Source organism: Protopterus annectens, chromosome 3.part0 (genome assembly GCF_019279795.1).
Source record: "Protopterus annectens isolate FY-2018-M chromosome 3.part0, PAN1.0, whole genome shotgun sequence".
NCBI lineage: Eukaryota > Metazoa > Chordata > Ceratodontiformes > Protopteridae > Protopterus > Protopterus annectens.
Window position 1 is genome coordinate 191,009,024 of NC_056731.1, and position 24,623 is coordinate 191,033,646.

The 24,623-nt window shown below is 45.4% G+C and overlaps 1 protein-coding gene across 1 annotated transcript in view; it reads left to right on the forward strand.

Annotated features, from left to right (window-relative positions):
* The window catches only part of LARP4B (La ribonucleoprotein 4B), a 2,371,531-nt gene that overhangs the window by 952,075 nt on the left and 1,394,833 nt on the right, over positions 1 to 24,623 (forward strand). The window contains exon 8 of the mRNA XM_044065528.1: positions 18,135 to 18,341. Coding sequence (XP_043921463.1) covers positions 18,135 to 18,341 — 207 coding nt within the window. The remainder of the gene's footprint in view (positions 1 to 18,134; positions 18,342 to 24,623) is intronic.

Consider the following 24,623-nt stretch of genomic DNA (forward strand, 5'->3'; position numbering starts at 1 on the left):
ATGCTTGGCTGAAGGAACAAACTCTGCCAGATCATGTTAAAGCAAAGCTTCTAGATGCTCCATTGGAAAAGCAAAAGTTATTTGGCTCCACGGCTCAGGAGGTCTTAAAGAAAATTGAGGAAAAGGCTAAATCTGTACAGACAGTCAAAGATTTTCTCCAGGTCCAACCACCAAGATTCAGCAGAAATTGGCCTTCTAAGAATTGGTCCTTTCCGGACACAGACAGATCTCAAAGAGGCAGAAACAGACGTGCCAGTGGTAGAGGGCAAGCTTGAGGCTCCTACAGAGGATGTCAATGGCAGCCTCCTAACCAGAGAGGTACTGCAGGGCCTACAACTACTACACAAGGACCATCTCAATGACTTTACTTTGACCCCGCCAACCAGGGCTCAATTGGAAGCACCTTTGGGTGGAAAGCTATCTTTATTCTCAAAAAATTGGCACAGTATTACAAAGGACAAATGGATACTGCAAATAATAGATAAAGGATACAGATTCCATTTTCATACATTACCAAAAAGACAAGGCATGCCAAACCTGCCACCAAACCAAAGGGCAGAAGCTTTCAAGCAAATTTCCAAACTACTACAAATGAAAGCGATAGAAAGAGTTCCTCTCACAGAACAAGGCCAAGGATTTTTTTCCAGACTATTCCTTGTTCCAAGAAAAGAAAAGCAATGGAGGCCTATTCTGGACTTGTCCGCACTGAATACTTATCTCATCGTGCCAAAATTCAAAATGCTGACCTTACAGCAACTCCTTCCCATGCTGGGCAAGGGGTCTTGGCTGGTAACTCTAGACCTCAAGGAGGCATACCTGCATGTCCCTATCAGACAAAGTTGCAGAAGACGCCTCAGATTTCTTGCAGGTTCAGAGCATTATCAATTCTCAGCATTGCCTTTTGGCTTATCTACTGTGCCCAGAGTATTCACGAAATGCCTGGCATCAGTAATTGCACATTGCAGACTTCAGGGGATTCAAATATACCCATACCTGGACGACTGCCTCATACAAGCGGACAGCCAGCTAACACTGGTAAAACACTTAAATTATGCCATCCGACTATTACAGGCCTTGGGATACACAGTCAACATTCAGAAATCAAGACTTGTTCCATCCCAACGAATAATTTTCCTGGGTGCAAAACTGGATACAAACACCCAAATGGCTTTTCTCACAGAAGAAAAACAAGCACAATTACTGGATTACTTCAGAAATCTGACAACACAAACCCAGCTTACTGCAAGGAAGATCCTTCAGGCCCTGGGTTTCATGGCATCTTGCATTCTTCTGATTCCACTAGCAAGGCTGCATATGAGGAAACTACAATGGTACCTAAGGAGTCTATGGTCTCAGCACAGTCACAGCCTAGAAACCTTGATCCCCCTCATTCCATGCCTTCAAAAGGAATTCCTGTGGTGGGCAAAAGCAAGCCAGTCAAACAAGGGCCTGCCTTTCAGCAAACCACTTACCAGCCAAACCATTACAACGGACGCCTCAGACCATGGATGGGGAGCACACATGGAGGGCAAATGCATTCAAGGAAAATGGACACAAAAAGAGTTGCATCTGCACATCAACCAAAAGGAAATGCTGGCAGTTATACATTCCATCGAGGCCTTCAAGCACTTCCTGCACCAAGGTCACCTGTTAATAAAGACAGACAATACCACAGTTATGTGGTACATAAACAAACAAGGAGGAACCCATTCATACCCTCTTTGCAGGCTGGCAATGAATCTGTGGGAACTTTCCCTAAACCTCAATATAGAGCTCCATTCCCAGTTCGTACCAGGAAAAGACAATGTACTGGCGGACAGCCTGAGCAGAAACATCATGGATCCACACGAATGGATGTTGCACCCAGATATCTTTCTCCAGATAACACAATCATGGGGAAGACTGGACATAGATCTGTCTGCCTCCCACCACAACCACCAACTGAGGAAATTCTGCACAAGGACATACCATCCTCAAGCATGGAAGGTGGACGCCCTCTCCTTCAGCTGGAAAACTCTAACAGTATATGCATTCCCACCGCTGCCATTAATGACCAAGGTCTTACTGAAGATCAGGACAGAGCAAACAAAAGTAATTCTGATAGCTCCGGACTGGCCAAGACAACACTGGTACCTACTGTTAAGGAGCATGTCACGCACGAAACCTTGGCCTCTACCACAATGGCCACTTCTACTGACACAGCACAATTGCAAGACTCTGCACTCCAGCCTCAAAACCTTACAGCTGACAGCCTGGAAAATACCTTGACTCCTCGCCAGGATAAGCTATCCAAGAGGGTACAGGATATCATCATGGAAGCCCGACGGCCTTCCACAAGAAAAGCATATTCAGCAAAATGGAAAAGATTTCATACCTGGAACACCACAAAGGGTCAAGATCCGACAGTCATGATATTCCACATATTTTGGAATACTTGGCTGAAATGCTCCATAATGGCCTTTCTTATTCCTCCATAAAGATTCATGCTTCAGCAATTTCAGCAGAGTACAACACTGATCCACCTGTATTCTCTCATCCTCTTCTAAGGCAGTTTCTAAGAGGGATAAAAAACATCAACCCTCCAAGGAAACCACCAGTGCCTACATGGGACCTTAACTTCATGTTGGAAAAATTAACTCTTCCCTCCCTTTGAACCAGCAGCATCTTCAGAACTACAATTCCTATCTTGGAAGGCTGCCTTCCTTCTGGCCATAACCTCAGCAAGAAGAGTATCTGAATTACAGGCCCTCATGGCAGTTCAGCCATTTCTCATTTTTCATCAGGACAGAGTCTCTTTGAGAACCAATCCTTCTTTCATGCCAAATGTAGTATCCAGGGTTTCACTAAACCAAGCTATTCACCTGCCGACCTTCTTTCCAAATCCACAAAATAAAGGAGAGAAACGTCTGCATACTTTGGACATCCACAGACAGTTGCACTACTACTTGGACAGAACTAAGACTTACAGAAAAACTGACCAACTCTTTGTAGCATATGCTGCTGGTGTACAAGGAAAAGCAATTTCCAAACAGACAATTTCAAAATGGATAGGAAATTGCATTCGGTTCTGTTACTCCTTTCATGGAAAAGCTGTGCCAGTTAACATAAGGCCTCATTCCACCAGAGCAACAGCCACCTCCACAGCCTTCTTAAGAGGGGTGGCTACAAAGGACATTTTAGAAGCTGCTACATGGAGCTCTGTGCATACATTTTCCAAGCATTACAACTTGCCCTTATATTCCAAATCCAGAGCAGGCTTTGCTAGTGCAGTCCTGCAGGGCTTATTAGCTACACCATCCTTTTCTTAGGTCCTACCTCCCCCAGCTTAGCTATGGTATTCTACCTATATGTAAGGACTGCAGATGCATCCTTGAAGGACATAGTACAGTTTTGTACCTACCATAAATGTAGATGTCCGATAGGTATGCATCTGCAGTCAGGTTTTCCCTCCCTCCTACCCCTCTGTGGTATACTATGGGTACATATCCCTCATTTTAGCTACCTGGGGTTATCTTTTATGGTGTATTTGTTTTTTATTGATGTGCATGTTTGGAATTTTTTACATCTCTCCAAATTTAGCCTTACTTAGAGGGCAACTGGCATCTGGGGCAAGAAAAACTGAGGAAGATGGCGTCGGCTGACGCTTTTATATCCCAGGTGCTCTGACGTCAGGAGAGGGGCGACATCAGCCGACGCCGGACCCAGACTTTGGAATCCGGCCGACCGAAGGGCTGCCTGAGGCAGGACAACCCCATATGTAAGGACTGCAGATGCATACCTATCGGACATCTACATTTATGGTAGGTACAAAACTGTACTTTCTCTTACTAGAAAACCGGCAGGCCATTTCCTCAGATCTATGGGTCCTGAAAATTACCAGCAGGTACATATTCTATTTGAGTGGAACCAAAAAAGTCAGGTTGCTCAGACGTCCCTGCAAATCAGAGGACAAAAGCTAATCGCCATATCAGAAAGCTTCATGCTCAGGGTGCTATAGAACCTGTACCAAAGGAACAGACTGGAAAAGGATTTTATTCAAGACTGTTCCTGGTTCCCAGAAAAGAGGGCACCTAGTGCCCTATCCTAGACCGCTCCACACTGAATCTGTCCCTCCTGGTTCCAAAATTCAAGATGCTTACTCTACAAAAACTGCTACCTATGCTCCTGCCACAAGCCTGGCTAGTGACCCTAGATTTGAAGGATGTTTACCTGCATACCCATATCAGACAGTCCTGCTGGGGTTACCTAAGATTCAGAGCAGGGTTCCAACATTTTAATTTCTCTGTTCTGCCCTTTGGCTTATCCACTGCTCCCAGGGTCTTTACCAAGTGCCTGGCTCCAGTCTTTGCATTTTGCTGACAGAAAGGTATACACATTTATCCCTATCTCGATGACAGTCATACAGGCAGAGACTAAGGAAAAACTCCTGTAGGACCCCTCTCTTGTGCAAACCGTAACCTCTCTGGGATTCACCATCAACCAGGAAAAGTTCCTACAGCCCACATGAAGGATTACCTTGCTCGGCACCCTTCTAGACACCTGAGCACAAATGGCCTTCCTCCCCCCTCAGAAGCAGGCCTTCCTACAGTCTTACTTCACCAAGTTGGCACTCAAATCCCACCTCCTGCTGGTACCCCTTGCCAGATTGCATATGTGGAAACTGCAGGGATACCTAAGGAACCTCTGGTGCCAACACTCCCAGTCTCTGGGGCACCAACTACCTCTAATTCCTTTCTTAAAGATGGAACTACTCTGGTGGATCCAGGCTTGCTCCCTGAACAATGGTCTTTCTTTTGTCCTTTGCTCACACAAGCAGACCTTGACCACAGACGCCTCAGACATTGTCTGGGGAGCCCACACTGGAACTCTGCAAACCCAGGCCCTTTGGGAACAGGAAGTTCTAGGTCTACACATCAATTTGAAAGAAATGCTGGCAGTGCACAGAGCTATCATAACTTTTCAAAGACAGAACACCACTGTCATGTGGTACATCAACAAACAGGGGGACACTCATTCCTACCCCCTCTGTTGCATTGCCATGGAAGTCTGGCAGTCAGCATCAAATCTAGGACTGCATCTGCTAGCTCATTACCTTCTAGGGAAGCAAAACACCATGGCATATCACTTAAGCAGACAGATCATGGACCCCCACCTCCCCACGAGTGGCAGTTGCACAGGGAGACCTTCATACAGATCACTCGCATCTTGGGGGAGCCAGACATAGACCATTTCGCAAGCCACCAGACCCATCAACTAGCCAAGTTCTGCTCATGACAGTTTCACCTAGAAGCCTGGAGGATGGATGCCCTCTCCTTCCACTGGGGCATACTGTTTGCGTATGCCTTTCCACCACTTCCTCTGATACCCAGGGTTCTACTGAAGTTCAGAGAAGAAGGACCAAGGGCTATCCTGATAGCCCCAGATTGGCCAAGGAAGCACTGGTACCCCATGCTCCTCAGCATGAGCATGCACCCTCCCTCTCCCTTTACCCTGCCTTCCACCGCAGACCTTCTCACACAACAGAGAGGGAAGCTCCTGCATTCAGGCCTTGTCACATTCAAGTTAACAGCATGGCTGATTCCTCAAAAACAGTTAACACTGCAGTCCTCAGCAGTCAGGTGTTAAACATAATTAAGGAGGCTCGCAGACCCAGCACCAGGAAAATCTTACTCCTCTAAATGGAAGAGATTCACCTGCTGATGTTCCACTAGGAACACCACCAGCACTAAAGCCTCTTTACCCCTGGTTCTGGACTACCTGTCAGAGCTCCTTCATAAGGGTTTGTCTTACTCCTGTCTCAAGACTCCTGTCTCAACTGTCTCAGCCTGTGTCCAAGTGGATCAGCCTTTATTCTCCCAGCACCTCTTGAAGCAGTTCCTCAGTGGTGTGGCTCACATCAGACCACCAAGAAGGCCCCCTGTACCAGTTGGGATCTAAACTTTGTCCTGGAAAAGCTGACTCACCCCTTTTTGAGCCAGCTTCCTCAGCAGACCTCAAATAACTCTCTTGGAAGACTTCCCTTTTGCTAGCCATCACTTCTGCTAGGAGGGTATCTGAACTCCAGGCTCTTAAGGCCACTGAGCTTGTCATCATCTTCCACATGGGCAGGGTCTCTCTAAGAACCAACCGCTCCTTCATGCCCATGGTGGTCTCTGATGTAACTCTCAACTAGGCCATACACCTACCTACCTTCTTTCCTAAACCAACAAATAGAGAAGAGAGAATTCTGCATACCTTCAATGTGCACAGACGGTTGAGATCTTTACCTTGATAGGACCAAATTAGTCAGGAAAACTGACAAACTCCTAGATGTTATGTGATCCTATCTCGCTTACATTCCGTACTGATGGGCTCGGAGCCGATCCTCGGCTCCGACTTGGCACGCTATGCTATAGAGCGAAGCCTCTTATTGGCTGAGCTATTCTCTATCCCAGGATGCACCACCACTACTCCCCCAGATCTCGTTTGCCACTTACAAGCTAGGACGTGGTCCCAAACTTGGCTGAGCTAAGTACTGTTTTTTTCTAAAGTTTTCCTGTCAGGAAATTCTCTATTCTTACCCAAAAGCTGTTTTAACAGCTATTGTTGTTGTACGCGTGTGTTTTGGTACATTTTTGTGGTAAATTGTGTGTTTAAGGGAAAGGTTTCCCGTTTAAGTTAGAAGGGCCTTCCCCTATTCTTTAGCTAGTTTGTCTTATTTTAAGGAGGTCAAGTACCTGTTTAAGTTAGAGGGTTCTTGGCCCTCCTTTTTAGTGTTTGAGATATTTGTATTGTATCGTAAAAAAAAAATTTTTGTATTGTGGTTTAAAATCTTTGTTCTGACTAGATAGTGATTTTTTTCCACTGTTATAGTGACTATTTTAGAGGCATTATGTCAAAAGAACATAGACCCTCAGGGTTCAAAAAGTGCACGAGGTGCAGTTATAAAATGTCTATAACCGATGATCACTCCTCGTGCGTATATTGTTTAGGCGCCAAGCACCTACAGGAGTCCTGCAGCGTGTGTCACGCCTTTTCCTCTAGAGTCCTCCAAGAGAGTAAGAATAAATTGATCTTGAAAGGGCTGATTAAACCCTCCTTCGAGGAAGCCTCATCTTCCTCATCCTCTCCAACTAAGAAAAAGAAAGCGTCGGCTCCGACCAGCCCGTCGGAACCGACTGCTAAGAAATCCAGGCAGGCTTCTCCATCGGCTCCACGGACTTCGGAGCCGAGGGCGGAACGGTCTGCCTCGATGCCCCCAGTCTTGACTCCTCTGGTTTCGGAGCAGAGGACTGGGGCTTCGAGAGGCGGGGTCACCTTCATCGGCTCCACTGATTTTGGAGCCGATGAGGGTTGCCGGCTCAGACTCTTCCCCTTCGGCACCGAAGCCCTCCTCGGCACCGAGGGAAATTATTTTGGAATCTCCCTCGGCACCGATACTGGTAGAGTCCATTCGGAGCCGGTCCCCCAGTCCTTTGGAGCCGATGGAGAAGTTGGTTCAGACCCGATCGGTTTCCTCTAGATCTTCCAAGATGTCTGATTTGGACATCGACAGGGTGCTCCTAAGACTGTTTCAGTCTCCTGTGTTCCAGAAATTAGTTTCGGCTCCAGCCCATTCGGCTTCGGAGCTGATGGCCCACCCTGTAGTTCTGGTTCCTCCTCCAACAGCCTCGGCACCGTTGGAGCCGGTGCTGGTGGAGCGATGGAGGATTTTGGGTCTGCTTCGACCCTTACTCCAACCCCGGCTCTCGAGTCGGAGTTCGGGACACGAACCTCTTCTGTCGGCCCCGGGGGGGGACGCTTCAGGACTGATGTTTTCGGTTCCGAGCCTTCCTCTCGGTGCGTCGGCTGCGGGCGTACCGTCTACTGTTGTGGCCACGGGGGATGGACCTTCCCAGGATTCTGGTGGTCCGGCCTTCAGGGCCATGAGGAGTGCGTTAGCCAAATCTTCTTTGGCTACCTCCACGGCCTCGCCAGCACCTTCTCTACATACGGAGACTGGGTCTTTGGCAGTCCCCCTGTCCTTAGACAGCGGAGCCCCGGGGCCTGAGGTCACCCCCACTGGGGGTTCCCCCCCTCCTGGAGGTCTCTCTGAAGCTTCTTCAGAGGAGCCCCCAAGGAAAAGATCGTGCAAGAGGAAGCACATCGACTCCCCCGATGAGTCTCTCACGTCAGACACTGATCTTGATGATGCAGAGGGGTCCCCTAAGTCGTCCTCAGATGATGTTTCCTTCGCAGACATCTTGGAAGCCCTCAAACAACGAGGCGGCTGGCTTTCCAAACCCCCTTCTGCTGACGAGTCGGTGTTCCTTAGGGCCTTCGGGGCTCAGCCCTCCACCTCCTGGGTGTCTCCGCCTTTCGACGAGCTCCTAGATTTGATCTGTCGAAGGGTGTGGGAACATCCAGATTCTGTGGAACCGGTGCCTGCTCGCCCAAATAAGTTCCTATCAGCACCCCCAGAGAAGGAGTTTTTTGACAAAAGGTGTGGCTGTAGATGCCTTGGTGGTGGCATCTGCTACCCAACAAGATGTAGCAGAGGCTTCGACGTCCGTCCATCCTTCTAATAAGGAGTCTAGGAGCATGGATCGGTACGAGAAGCGCACCCTTAGTTCAGCGGCCTTTACCTTAAGGTCCCTGAACTATTTAGCGCACTTCACCAGGTTTCAGAGGGATCTGATCAAGGTGCTTTCAGATACCCTCTTGGGTAACCTACCTGAGCAGCTGGCCCAGACGGTTGGCTCTCAGTTGGCTACGCTGTCATCCATATCAAACTTGTCCATGAGGCTCATTTCATATGCGGCTGAAGGGGCGAGTAGAGCGATGGGTACTGGTATTGCTCTACGGAGACAAGCCTGGCTCCGCCTGTGTCATTTTGCGGAAGCCTTCAAGTCTTCCTTTGCCGACGCTCCCTTTGATGGGTCCTCTTTGTTTGGACCCAAGGTAAAGGACACATTGACCCGCTGCGAGCAAGAAGGTAAGACTTTGACTGCCGTAGGGGCACGATTTTCCACTCCCTTTCGGCCTTATCCCAAGGCGAAAAGAGGAGGGAAAATGTGGTTCCGTAGATCCCAGAAGTCTTATCCCTCGCAGCAGGACGATCCCACTTCTAGAGGCAGAGGGGGGGGGGAATTTTTCTGGGAAGACGCCGTCCCAGAGGCGGCAGAGGCCCCCGCAACACTGGAGACCGCGAGTCCTTTCGTGGCTCTTCAGCCTTCCACAATCCCTGAAGGATTGCCCGACTGTGCAGCTCCGGAGCCAGTCAGGGGTCGTTTTTCGAGGCACCTGAAAGCCTGGGAAGGTATCACTCAGAACCGATGGGTGCTTCGAATTATCGCCGGAGGTTACGCCATCCCCTTTTCTCACTCCCCTCCTCGACCCAAGAAAATCCCGGACCCGCCACCCAGTCAACGGGAAATTGCAGCCTTAGAAGTCTCAAAGCTGCTTCGAAAAGGAGTCATCCAACCGGTCCCTGCAGACCAGATCGGATTATGGACTTACTCAAGATTCTTTTTGGTGCCAAAAATGACCGGGGACTTGAGGCCCATTTTGGATCTCAGCATTCTAAACCGTTCAGTCAAAAAGTCCAAGTTCCGAATGGTCACCTTACAATCCATTCTCCCACTGCTGGAGAAAGGTGTTTGGATGTGCTCCATAGATCTCAAGGACACCCATTACCACATTCTGGTAGATCAGGCGTCCAGGACACATTTGCGCTTCAGCCTAGGAGACAGTCATTTTCAGTTCCGTGCACTGCCCTTTGGTCTCACCACAGCCCCCAGGGTGTTCACCAAATGTTTGGCGGTCGTGACTGCTCACCTGAGGAGTCTAGGATTCCAGGTGTTTCCGTATTTGGACGACTGGCTCCTAACTGCCACCTCCAGGCGTCTACTATTGCAGAACCTACAAGCCACAATATCACTAGGCACTTCCCTTGGGATCACCTTCAATTGGCCAAAGTCTGTGTTGCTGCCATCTCAACGCATAAGATTCATCGGAGTAGAAATAGACTCAAACCGAATGCGGGTCTACCTTCCTACAGAAAGATAACAAACCCTACAGGCTCAAGTCCGAGCCTTGCTTCTCAGATCCAAAGCTCCAGCCAGGATGGTCTTGCAGCTATTGGGATCTATGTCGGCCACGGTTCTTCTAGTCCCCCTAGCAAGGTTGCATATGAGAATTCTCCAGTGGCTTCTTTCGACACAGTGGTCCTTTCAGGATCTCCCGCTCAGTCACCTCATACGGATCACGGAAACTTGCAAACGGGACCTTCGCTGGTGGCTGGTGCCCTCCAATCTGGATCAGGGTCGACCTTTTGTTCCACCTCCTCCTATGGCCACTTTGACTACGGACGCCTCCCAGATGGGGTGGGGTGGGGGGGCATTCCCTGGGCAGGTCAGTCCAAGGCAAATGGCATTCAGAAGAGTCTCTTCTTCATATCAACATTTTGGAAATGAGGGCGGTGCTTCTATCTTTACAAGCCCTCCACGATTACCTCCTTCAGGGCGTAATTGCCGTTCACTCCGACAACATGTCACTGGTCTGGTATCTGAACAAGCAGGGAGGAACCAGATCCTACCCTCTTTGCAGAGAGGCCATGAGAGCCTGGGAATGGGCAGTGGCGACCAGACATTTTCTGATAGCAACTCGTATCCCTGGCAAATCCAACGTGATAGCCGACAGACTGAGCAGAACTATCCTCTCTCCTCACGAGTGGTCTCTGAACAATGCAGTGACAACTCAGATCTTCAGCAAATGGGGAATTCCTTGTTGCGACCTCTTCGCAACCCCGCTGAACGCGAAGTGCAGAAAGTTCTTCTCACTCCAGCTCCGGGGGAGAGTCCTATGGACGCACTAGCCCATCCTTGGCCCACCGGCTTGCTATACGCCTTCCCCCCAGTTCCCCTCCTTCCGAGAGTGATCCAAAAGGTGTCTCTTGGGGAGCAAAATGATCTTAGTTGCTCCTTACTGGCCTCGTCAGGTATGGTTCCCCTATCTTCGGAAATATGCACTGGATGGTCCATGGTTCCTGGATCCGATCCCAGACTTATTAATTCATCAGTCGGGGCTAGTCCACCAGTCCCTTCACACTTTGAAGTTAACAGCTTGGCTCCTCCTCTTCCGACTATAGTCAGGAATCATACCTTAGACCCGGAAGTCATACATATCTTATCTTCGGCCCACAAGTCTGCCACTAAGAAATTGTATACTAGCAAATGGAAGAGATTTGCTATTTGGGCTCAACTCCGGGGTCTGGATCCCATCACTATTCCTGTATCGGAAGTCCTAAAATTTCTAACTTCCCTTTTCAATCGAGGTTCTTCAGTCTCTACCATCAAGGTCCAATTGGCAGCTATTTCAAATTTTCATGAATCTATAAACCCACCTTTAATGAGCAACAGATTGTGTAAAACCTTCATGAAAGGTGCTGCGCTTTTACGACCTCCGATTTCTCATCCTGCTCCTCCGTGGGATCTCGATGTGGTGTTACGTGCCTTAACCTCCTCCCCCTTTGAACCGGCAGCAACATGTGATTTGAAATTTCTATCTTGGGAAACTGCTTTTCTGGTCGCGATTACTTCTGCCAGAAGGGTTTCAGAGCTTCAGGCTCTATCTGTAAAACCACCGTACCTGGTTTTTCATAAAGATAGAGTATCTCTCAGGCCTAATCCATCCTTTGTCCCTAAAGTTTGTTCCAGTTTTTGCCTGCAACAGTCATTAGAACTTCCAGTTTTCTTTCCAAAGTACTCGAACAAAGCAGAATACATATTCCACACATTGGATGTCCACAGGCAATTGCGTTTTTATTTAGACAGGACCAAACAAACAAGAAAAACAGATCAATTGTTTGTGTCCTTTTCGAATAATAAATTGGGCAAAGCCGTCACAAAGGTCACTATTGCCAAATGGATCAGGGACTGTATTAGTCAAGCTTATTCCTCTTCTAATAAAGAGCTTACGACCTCTGTCAAAGCTCACTCTACAAGAGCTATGGCTACTTCTATAGCATTCCATTCTAAGCTTGCCATTAGTGACATTTGTGCTGCGGCTACATAGTCTTCCCCGCACACTTTCATTTCCCACTACAAATTGGATGTGGCATCCCAGGGGCGAGCTTCATTTGGTTCCACAGTGCTCAGGAGTGTTTTCCAGTGAGCCACCCAGGATTTAGGTGCTAGGGACGCTGTCCCATCAGTACGGAATGTAGGCGAGATAGGATCACATAACATCTTTTAGTTATGTACTCACCATAACTTTAGATGTTTGGGATCCATCTCGCCTACATTCCCAATAACCCACCCTCCTTCCCCCTTCCTTGGAGATCAGAAGAGATCGGACGGTCCGAATTCTATTGTTTCATCTTGAAACATCTGGCAATGTTATATAAACAAGTTATGTGTGTGTGCATGAATGCGGACAAACAAGATCTGGGGGAGTCGTGGTGGTGCATCCTGGGATAGAGAATAGCTCAGCCAATAAGAGGCTTCGCTCTATAGCATAGCGTGCCAAGTCGGAGCCGAGGATCGGCTCCGAGCCCATCAGTACGGAATGTAGGCGAGATGGATCCCTGACATCTAAAGTTATGGTGAGTACATAACTAAAAGTTTCATTTGCCCCTGGGACAGAGGGGAAGCCCATTACAAAGCAGACCATTTCCAAATGGATCTCTCATTGTATATATTTCTGCTATACCTTCGATGGAAAGAGTCCTCCCAAAACTGTCAGATCCCATTCCACAAGAGCAGCCTTTACCTCCACAGCCTTTCTGAGCGGGGTTCCTACCAAGGAAAGCTGCTACTTGGATATCTATCCACACTTTCACCGAGCACTATCAGCTGGCTACTTTCTCCAAAACTAGGGCAGGATTTGCATCTGCAGTCCTGCAGGGCATGCTAGCATCTCCATACTTATGCAACTTTCCTCCACCCAGTTCCTCTGTTTTGGGATTCTTCCCACAAGTGATGACTGCAACAGTGAAACATGAAGAACATAGTACAGTTGTGTATTGTGTATACTTAACCATAAATGTAGATGTTCGAGTGTATTCACTGTTGCAGTCCTGTTTCCCTCTCACCTACCCCCTTTTTCTTAACTATTGTATATATCTTCTCCGGGGCTCCAAGATCTTTGGGGGCAAGAAAAACTTATGTAATGCTGTTGGCTGTCTCCCTTCATAGCCCTGACAACCTAACGTCAGCCACACTCACAGAACAGCTGACGCAGGAGGGAAACCTTTACTCTGGTACTCGGGCCAGCCGAGGGCTACCCAGCAGGGATAACCCCACGAGTGATGACTGCAACAGTGAATACACTCGAACAACTACATTTCTGGTAAGTGTACACAACTATACTTTCAAAAGGGCCTAGCAGCTTTCAAAGAAAAATGAAAAACAGGGGTCCTGCTAATCAAAACACACAACACCACAGTAATGTGGTACATAAACAGGGGGGGACTCACTCTTACCATCTGTGTCAACTAGGTATGCAGATCATGAACTCCCTGGGATTGCACCTCATTGCACAATACCTTCCAGGCGTTCAGAACACTAGCCGATCACCACAGTAGGAACTTGATGGATCCTCACAAGTGGCACCTGCATTGGGAAACCATTCTCAGCATAGTCCAAAAATGGGGAACCCCACAGAAGGACCTTTGCCACCAAAGAAAATGTTCAACTAAAAAAATTCTGTTCCAGAAGCAAACTGCTTACAGCCTGGAAGTTAGACGCTTTCTCCTTCCTTTGGACTACTTTTTCCTTTATGCCCACCCCGCCTCTTCTTCCTCTGGTCATCCTAAAAATCAGGGAAGAGGGCCTAAGAGTCATTCTGCTAGCACCAGACTGGCACTGTCAGCACTGGTACCCTCTGCTACTAATAACAACAAAGGCAAACAAACTGTTAAAACAAGAACTTGTGGAGCGAGAAGTAAGGAAGACACGTACTCAGTAGAATTGTGAAGCGCTTTTCGTTTATGTGTAACATAAACTTCATCAGACAATATACAAGTGAAAACAGTCAATTTAAATACAAATTAAAACCATCAATTACCCTATCAACTAGCTTGTCAGAAAAGGGGGAAGACACCCATTTTTAAAAAACATATTCAAAGGACATGAAACACATATATCATAAACCTAAAATTAACTCTATACATAGTATTATCAAATTCTATTAAACTAATAAAATATTATTAATATATTAATTGATCAGGTTAATACCAAACTACGGGGTGGGCCAGTAGAACTTAGACTAGAAGAACTGGAACTAACATGGCAAATTAGATTGAATGCTTATACCCAACCAGGGCTTAATGAGGGGTGTACTATCAGCAGTATATTAAAACTTAAAAGCTTAGTACGCTAAAGAATTTTTTCTGTTCTTTAGCAATTTTAAGGTTGTTTAAGAACACATCAGAATAATGTATAATAAATAATTATTCTCATAATTATTTAATATTAATAATATTTTATTAGTTTAATAGAATTTGATAATACTATGTATAGAGTTAATTTTAGGTTTATGATGTATGTGTTTCATGTCCTTTGAATATGTTTTTTAAAAATGGGCGTCTTCCCCCTTTTTTGGCAAGCTAGTTGATAGGGTAATAGATGGTTTTAACTTGTATTTAAATTGACTGTTTTCACTTGTGTATTGTCTGATGAAGTTTATGTTACACATAAGCGAAAAGCGCTTCACAATTCTACTGAGTACGTGTCTTCCTTACTTCTCGCTCCACAAGTTTTTGTTTTAACCCTCTGCTACTAAGTTTAACCAATGAAAACCCATGGCAATTACCTTGGTGTGGACCTTGTGACTCAGGACAAGGGGAGGTTTGTGCATCCCAATCTGCAGACTCTGACTCTCAGCCTGGATACTCCTCCAGCGTCCACCACAGAGCATGACCTTAGCAAGCAAGTTCAGGATATTCTGAGACACCAGAAGGCCTAGTAGTAGGAAATTGTACTTAGCCTGGTGGAAAAGATTTTCCATCTGGTGCCATAAGCAAGGCCTTTGTCCTAATTCAGCCAGGATCTGTACTGTTTTAAATTACCTGCCTACCCTAGTTGACAGAGGCCTATCCTTTTCTGCCATCAAAATTCATGCCTCTGCCATTTCAGTCCACATTCCTACTTTCTCTCCCATCTTTTCACACGCCCTGCTGAAATGATTCCTTAGGGGAGTGCTCCACATCAGAACTCCCAGGTGGCAACCCACTCTTCCATGGAACTTTGGTTTTGTTTTGGAAAAATTGACCCTAGCTCCCTTTGAACCAGCAGCTTCTGCTGACCCAAAAATTTTAACTTGGAAGACTGCCCTTTTACTGGTTATAACCTCAGCTAGGAGAGTCTCTGAGCTGCAGGATCTCATGGCAATGGAACCATTTCTCATATTCCACCCAGAGTATTCCTCAGAGCTAACCCATCCTTTATGCTCAAGGTGGTCACTGATATATCCTTGAATCAAGCCGTACACCTGCCCACCTTCATCCCTAATCTTCAGAACTAGGGGAAGAGTGTCCTTCATTCCTTAGATGTGCATAGACAGCTCCACTACTATCGTGACAGAACTTAATCTTTCAGAAAATCAGACCAACTCTGTGTTCTTTGCCACTGGCTCTGAAGGGAAGACAGTTTCCAAACAGACTATTTCCAGGTGAATCTCTCTCTGTATTTCCTTTTGTTACAGCCATCATGGTAAAAAGCCACCTGAAGCTGTCAAGACTCACTCTACGTGCGTGACTGCTACCTCTGCTGCCTTCCTGAAAGGAGTTCTTACCAAAGACATCTTGGAAGCTGCTATCTCGTCATTTGTGCATACCTTTACCAAATACTACCACTTATCTGCCATTTCCAGATCTAGAGCAGGATTTACCACTGCCATTTTGCAAGACATCCTCTCCACGGTCACTTCATCTGTGGCATGTTTATTTGTACTGTTTCTTTTGTATGTCTGATATGTGGATGGTTGTGCCATGTTGACATGGTCATCTGTTTACACCTTTACTAAGCATTATTGCACAGAGCTTAATTCCACAAGTCAGTGCATTCTTTGGTGCTATGGCGTGTCATGATTTTGCCTTTTTGCCTTTCTCTGGCTTGACCTCTCCAGACATTTTTAATTTGTAGTATTTGGGGAATTTTTCCCAGGAGTTGCATATTGCAGAGAGGCTTTAGTATCATTTATTTATTTTTCCTTTGACCAGATTAGTTCCACAAGGCCTCTCTTCAGAAGAGACCCATGATGGTATTTAATCTATTAGGTGAAATTTGGACAGGTTATCAGGGTAGTCCCCCTATTCTTTCCGTAGGTGCTGTGGGATCTTTTACACACATGCATGCACACCCACCCAAGCTACCACCAACTGAAGCAGATGGGACCTCTGTTTAATGTCTCATCCATCCAAAGTTTGACACACTCAGGAGTATGGCACCCCCCCCCCCCCAATGCACTAGTGTCAACAATCTTATATATATATATATATATATATATATATATATGTGTAAATTTAGTTGATCTGCAAGAAAGCTCTATGCAGTGGATGCTTATTACTCACCCAGTTTTGTTTTTTTTTTTTTTTTGTTTTCATCTGTCATCAGTGAATAGATTTCCCTTCAAATTACGGAATTATTTTGTATGCTTAATTGTCTTTTGGATTATGATAGCTCAGTGCATGTGTCTTTCGGATTATGATTGCTCCGTGCATGGAGTTAAATGTTGGGAAGTGCTGGGCTTAGCTGTTTTAGCTTGATCATGTGCCAGCAGGAGGTACATCTCTCTCCCTCTTCTGAATGGAACCTGGAGAAGATTTCTAACTGTCCTGAGCTGGAAATACCAAGGAAGGAAATACCAGCATTTTCACAGTGCAGAAGGCCTGATTGAGTACATATTTGTACTATCCATGGTCATTCATCTAATCTGGAGCAAAGCGTGCGCCGCCCTGTACCACAGCAACACAAGTAGGGTAGTCTTAGCAATTTAGAGTAAGTGCCCTTTTTATACAAAGCAAAAGGAAGTAATGGTAATCCATTATAAGTATGAACCATAATGAGCAACTGTGTACCTTAAAGGTATTATTGTATAAACAACAGTAATAACTAAAATCTAGGCAGGAAGGGACAGGAAGTTTTTAATCCAAGCTCCACTCAACTGTGAAAGTAGATCAGTTGTATACCTGGCTCTTTGTGATTGCTGTCCCTCATTTTATCTGGGAAAGACTGATCGCAGACTTAGGGACCGTGTCTATGAGCATATGTATGCAATTAAGAAAATAAACACATTGCCAACCACCATGGCCATAGACCAAGTGACCAATAACATCCGGGAGGCCCAATAACTCTACCTGTAACATCTCAGCAGTACTCAAATTGAGGAGCTATTTAAGGTAGTACCCCCTTTGTAGATATTCCTTACTTTCTTACGCATACATAAAGACTTTTTTTAAAATATACAAAATTTTTGTTGTAGCATCTCTCATGTTAAAGGTACACAGTTGCTCATTATGGTTCATGATTTCTTTCACATATTTCAAGAATTTTAAATATGTCATTTTAAATTTTATGTTTATTTCTTTGGTAACATTCCACACTTTGAAATGCTGAGGAACAAGTTGCATTTGCCCATTCATCTAATCTGTTGTGTATTGTTGATGAAATACTTGAGAAACAGTACCATCTGTAAAATACTTAGTTTTGCGCACTTTGTCTCTGGATATTTAGTATGCATTGTAGGCATTAAACAGAGTAGACACCTGATCATAATGTAACTTGGATATCAGCATGTCTTTGACAGTGGCCCAGGTATGTCAGAGTTTTATTCACGGTCCTACCGTTGTGATTGCTCTCTCAAACTATGTTTTTATTGGGTGAGGTATCTTCAGACTGACTGTTGCTATAAGTAATGGGTTTGCATTATTGGTCCCAGCAGCATAACTGGTACGTGTTAACGTTTTCATTTTTAGATTTTGTGAGTGCGTAGTTATGTGCTGCCTTTGAATTTTTCCTTTTAGCAGCCTGCATCATCAGTGCGTTTTAACAGGAGAAGAAAGTTTGTCTTTGCCATGGCTGTGAAGAAACTACTTTTGTCAATCTATAAAGATTGACTGTAATGATGGTCATTGCCCTGGCATCTTGTTAAACTTAAGTTGTGCTTTATTGCAGGCACGAATAAAAGCAAAAGCAATTGCTATCAATACTTTTTTGCCAAAGAATGGGTTCAGACCTTTGGATGTTAATGTCTACTCACAGCAGCGTTACACATCATTTTACTTTCCTGCAGTATACAGTCCTCAGCAGCCTTTTCCATTATATAGTCTCCTGACTCCAAATGCATGGACTAATACACACAACTACTTGGATCCAGCTTGGGTGAGTTTGTTCAGATAACTATATCCATTCATTAAATTGCATTGCATTGCATTTGAGTCTGCTTAGAATAAAGTGAGTAATTTGTTTGCATTGTATTCCTTATGTTCTATTTGACAAGTGTTGCTTGATGTGTATGTCATAATGTACAGTTTTGAATGGGGTGTTTTAAATTTAGTTTCTCAAGATTGTGTAATTATTAAGAAACTGCTTGTAGGTGGTAGTGCTAATTTGTTGAAGATAGACAAGTAAAATAGGTAACTTATTTTCCTCCTCTGAGTTCCAAGAAAGTCCACACATCATGAGTACTAACTGTACATCTTCAGCATGTGTAGTCCAAACTGAGGCACATTACCATTACCTCAAATATGTGCCCATCTATACAACCATAAATGTTTAAAACCGCATGTACAAAGCAGATCTTAAAGTACGTTTCAAAGCATTATATTAAATGTATCATAGATTACATTTTTGTAAAATAAATGCATACAAAATTATTAAAAATCATTAGCAGCTTCGTGCCTTTGGGTATGTATTACTCGCACAAAGCACTGATGGGTAGTTATTGTGTCAGTAGAAGTAACATAATGCATGTCTCTTGATTTATAAAATATTAACACAGATGTACAGAATGTTTGTACTTGCATTGTTAGCTAACCTTTTATTTTATTTACGTATTAAATCAATCCTTTGACAGGGTTAGCCCCAGTAGGCTGGTAACCTCTTTTCAGGGCAGACCCGAGGTGGTATTGTTTAAGTAAAACTGAATCCAGGTGTAGTATTTCATCTGTTCCTTAGATGACATAGTGTTGTAGAATTGATAAATGTATGATGTCCTTCCATTATCACTGTTTCAGTATTATTAGCTGATGGGATATTCTGCCAGGGATAGGTGTGCATCCAGCCATCATACAAAACATTAGGTGCCTTCCTCTTGCACCGTACATGTAGCATATGCCCTCAACCTAATGAAGTCAGAGATGTATAAGGGGCATATAGCTGTGAAGTACCTTAGAACCTTTTTCCTACCAGCTGAGTACTGAACTATCCCTTCAGTTTTGATCTGTCAGCCATACAATTCTTGCCTCTTAGCTGTTGAACAGCTAAATATCCCTGTTGGGGACCCTCCAGTTAGTTGTTTTTTTATGCTCAAATTTTGTACACGTCATCAAAGAAAGGGACGTGATTGTGGGAGGCAGATTCCTCAGAGATCACAGTACTAAGTGTTTTTGTCTTGGTGCTGAACATGATTACAGAGATTGATGATGTTTTTCGTGTTTCACTGTTGCAGTCATTACATTTGGGTAATCTGCTGGCAGGCACTGTTGCAGTCATCACACTTGGGTGATCTGCTTGCAGGTAGCCCTCAGTCGGCCCGATTACCAGAGTCTTGGGATTTCTGCGTTGGATGCTGTCACTTTTTCCATGATGTCAGGTCATCAGGAGTGTAAAACATGCAGCTGATGCCATTACATCAGCTTTTCTTGCCACGTGGAAGCCCGAAGCAGAAGCAGTTCACAAGTGCCGGTCGGCCGCTACCTGAAATTTTCGTTTTTCGAGTTTCAAACATGAAGTTATCTAAAGCTAAGTACCACGTTGGGGATCCTTTTTTCTTCCTCTAACCGATGTCAGAAAAACTTAACAATTGCCTTGCCTGTGGAAAACAAATACCTCACAGAGATTTTCATTCTTACTGCGTCATCTGTTTAGGTCCAGACCGCAACGTTCCTCGCTGTAGGTTTTGTGCCTTGTTTAACACCCGAAGTATTCATCATCGGGCTTTGTTGCTAAATTATTTTGCACTCATTCTCCATTTTCAGAAATGGCTTCCATAAGCCATCCGACTGTTGATCTTCCGAAAAAACATAAGGATAAAGACAGACCGCATAGGTCCAAAACTGCCAACGACACTTCCGTTAAGCTAGTCCTCAGTTCGCCGGTACTTAGTGAGGCGCTTTAACAGCCCATGATACCCGCTTCTACAGATTCACAGGCCTGTGCTGAGACCCATTCGGAGTCCGGTATGCCGTGAGATGCTTCTTCGACTATGGAACCTGGGACCGGAGCTGCTATGCAGGCACCAGCTTCTGAGGGTGTATTCTGACCATCCGATGTTCGCATTAAATCGACAGCTTCGTTTTTGACTAAAAATACTGAGATGTTCTTCGTGTTTCACTGTTGCAGTCATCACATCTGGGTTATCTGCTTGCAGTAGCCCTCAGTCAGCCTGATTATCAAAGTCTTGGGTCCTGTGTCGGTTGCTGTCGCATCTTCCATGACGTCAGGTAGTCAGGGGTATAAAGCATGCAGCCGATGCCATTACATCAGCCTTTCTTGCCGTGCGGTGCCTGAAGCAGAAGCAGTTCACAAGTGCCGGTCGGCCGACTCCTGAAATTTTCGTTTGTGTTTCAGAACCGAAGTCTTCAACTAAAGCTAAGTACCCCATTGGGGAAACTTTTTCTTGCTCTAAATCGATGTCAGTAAAAGTTAATTTTATTTCTTGTGGAAAGCAAATACCTCATAAAGATTTTCATTCGTACTGTATTCCTTGCCTAGGCCCTGACCATGACGTACCTTGCTGTCGGTTTTGTGCCTTATTTAAACAAAACTATTTGTCGTCTGTATATTTACGCTTCTAAATATTTTCGTACTGTGTTCAGTTACCCAGATATAGCTTCGGTAAGCCACCCAACTACCGACATTACAAAAAAACTTAAAGATAAAGACAAAGACAGACTGCCTAGGTCCAAAGCTGCCAACGACGCTTCTCCTAAGCTAGTCGCCAGTTTGCAGGTACTCAGTGAGGCGCTTTCGCAGCCCCTGATGCCCGCTACTTCAGATTTGCAGGCGTCTACTGAGACCCATTTGGAGTCCGGTATGCCGTGAGATGCTTCAGCTGTGGAACCTGCGGATGTCTCTAGCTTGGATGAGTCCGGAGCCGCTGTGCAGGCACTGGCTTCTGAGGGTGTATTCAGGCCTGCTGACTTGCATATTAAACAGACGCCATCTTCTTCCTCAAGGCCTAAAACTCGATCCATGCCTAGAAAACTGACACCCAGACTGCATGGTCAGGCCTTTATGCCTAAAAAAAAAACAAAAGGGCTGAAGACCTTATTACTTTAATCAGAGGAAGTCAACCTTGCCCCTCTAAGAGATCTAGGACTGAATTTGCTTATGACTCTTCAGATCAGGATTCTAAAATTTCTGTTTTCTTTGATGACCAGGATTTACCCTCATCTACCTATGAGGATTCTGATGTAAAGGACTCTATTCCCTCTGCTTCCCCTCCAGAGGATTTCTCTTTTGGTGAAACCTTGCATACTCCTAGGGAGCATATTCACTGGGAAAGCCAGGTTTACTCAGATTCTAAAAAAAAAAGGCTTAGGGATTTCTTACTCCTGCCCCAACACAGGCCTTTAGCTATCCCCCCTGTACTGGACATTGTTCATGATGCCTTTTCGGAATCTAGCTTGTTCCCTGACTCCTTACCTCTTGCTCCCAGAAAACCAGATAGATATTACAAGGTTCCTGACTCTCACAAGTTCTTCTTTAAAAATCCTACTGCAGATCCTGAGACCATTTCACAGGGACCCAAGGGCATTAAGGCTACTACTGCCACAAATCCTACCCCCTCTGATAGAGATTCCAGGGCGCTGGATAGTTGGGGTAAGAAGGTATACACTTGTGCAACCTTGGGCATTAGGGCCTTAAACTGTCAGTTTCATATAAAGTATCAGCATCATGTTATTGGATTGCTTAAACAGAAAATGATGATGATTCCTGACTGTGCTGAAAATAAAGATTTACAGGATTTAATGCATTCTGCTGAACAAGTTGGAAAACATACTTTACAGTGCGGTTTTGTTTCACTAGAAGCATCTTGCAAGGCTGCTGTCACTGGGTCTGTACTTAGAAGACATGCTTGGCTTAAGGAGAAATCTTTGCCAGATCATGTTAAAGCTAAATTGCTGGGTGCTCCCTTAAACCAGGACTACCTGATTGGCAACAAAGCAGAAGCAGTACTTAAAAAGATGGAGGAAAAAGCTAAATCTATGCAAATTGTTAAAGATTTCCTGCAAGTGCAGCCTCCAAGATTTAGTAGACATTGGCCCTCTAAGAATTGGTCCTTTCGTGCCTCTTGCAGGTCTTCTCAGTCCAAACCCATAACCAGCAGAACACCCAGGCTTCAGTCCCAAGGTACGCACAGGACTTAGCAGTGGGGGGGCTCCAACTTCCAAAGCAGGAAGTAGCAAGACTCCCCCCTATGGTAAACTGTCTCAATGACTTTACTTTAGAACTTCCAAGCCCTTCTCAACTGACTGCTCCTTTAGGGGGAAAGATTGCTCTGCAGGCAAAAAACTGGGAACTCATTACCCAGGACAAATGGGTTTTAAATATAGTTTCCCCAAGGATACAGATTCCATTTCCACACTTTACCAACATCAAACGGTCGGCCAGGTCTACTCCTAAATCAGTGGGCAGAGGCTCAAAAGCAAGTTCTCTCTCTCTGAAGTATAAGGGCTATTCAAACTGTCCCAGAAGAGGAAAGGGGACAAGGTTTCTACTCAAGTCTTTTCCTGGTGCCCAGAAAAGACAACTCCTGGCATCCTATCCTGGACCTCTCTATCCTAAACACTGTTTTTCGTGATCCCAAAATTCAAGATGCTAACTCTTCACTAGTTGCTTCCTATGCTAGGCAAGGATGCCTGGTTGGCAACACTGAATTTAAAGGAAGCCTACCTGCACATTCCAATCAGGGAATCTTGCAGAAGATACCTACGCTTCAAAGCAGCCTTCATGTACTATCAGTTCTCTGCACTGCCCTTTGGCTTATTTACTGCGCCCAGGATATTCACAAAGTGCCTAGCTCCAGTCATTGCATTTTGCAGGCAAAGAAATATTCAAATATACTCATACCTGGATGATTGTCTAATTCAGGCAGAAAGCCAGGACATACTATTGAATCATCTGGCATTTATACAAAAAGTGCTAACTTCTCTGGGGTACACCATAAACGAAAAGAAATCGCATCTTGTACCCTGCCAACAAATTGTATTCCTGGGAGCAAGCTTGAACACAACTTCCCAGATGGCTTTCCTCACGACAGAGAAACAAGATGTTCATCGTGCATACAGCTGCAGTCATTACAGATGGGTTATCCTGCCGTCAGGCAGGTCCTCGGTCGGCCGAATTCCAAAGTCTAGATCCAGCGTTGGTTGTCGTCGCTTCTTCCCTGACGTCAGTGCGGCAGGGGTATAAAAGAGGCAGCTGACGCCATTTTCTTCAGTCTTTCTTGCCGCGCGGTGCCCAAAGCAGAAGCAGTTCGCAAGTGCCGGTCGGCCAGCTCCTGAGATTTACGAAAGTATTTCAGCCGAAGTCTTCTTTAAAGCTAAGTACCCGTTGAAACTTTTCTTGCCTCAGACCGATGTCAGACAAAGTTAATAATTGCATTTCATGTGGGAAGCAAATACCGCATAAGGATTTCCACTCTTTCTGTATACCTTGCTTAGGCCCAGACCACGACGTCTCGGCCTGCCGTTTTTGTGCTAGATTCAACAAGCACACTATTAACGCCGGGCGGAGTTTGCCCTTCATTATTTTGGCAAAAAAATTTAATTATATCATGTCGTCGGATACTCCGACTCCAGTTTTGAGCAAAAGACGCAAAGATAAGGACCGGCATCTGAGGTCCGCACCGACTACTGAGACCACGCTTAGGCCGACTACCGGTTCTCCGGTTCTCAGCGAGGCGCCTACACAGCCCCTGAGTACCAATGAAACTACATTACCGGTGACTTCAGTACCCGAGGTCGCAGGCTCCTCGGTCCCCATTCCTACTGCAGATACCGACGCCACTCTTGGCGGGGAAACTCAGAATTTAGACAGGCCTGCCATTTCTGCAGGCGTCTTCAGGCCTTCTATCTTTTCTATTAAATCTTTCACTAAATCTAAAGCAGCCATGAAAACCAAAAAACAGGGTCCTCAGACCTCCTTTCAAGGCCCCATGCCTAAAAAGCAGATGCTTAAAATGGCTGAGGATTTGATTACTCTTATCAGGGGTTCTCAACCCCCCTCTGACAAAAGACCCAGATTAGAGGAAGACTACCCTTCCTCAGATCAGGCTTCTATTACCTCAAAACACTCTGAGGACCAGGATTACGCCTATTCCCCTTTCGAAGACTCTGATGCTGAGGAGTGTATTCCCTCGGTCTCCCCCCCTGAGGACTACTCTTTTGGGGAAACCCTGCATATATTGAGGGAACACTTTCACTGGGAAGGCCAAGA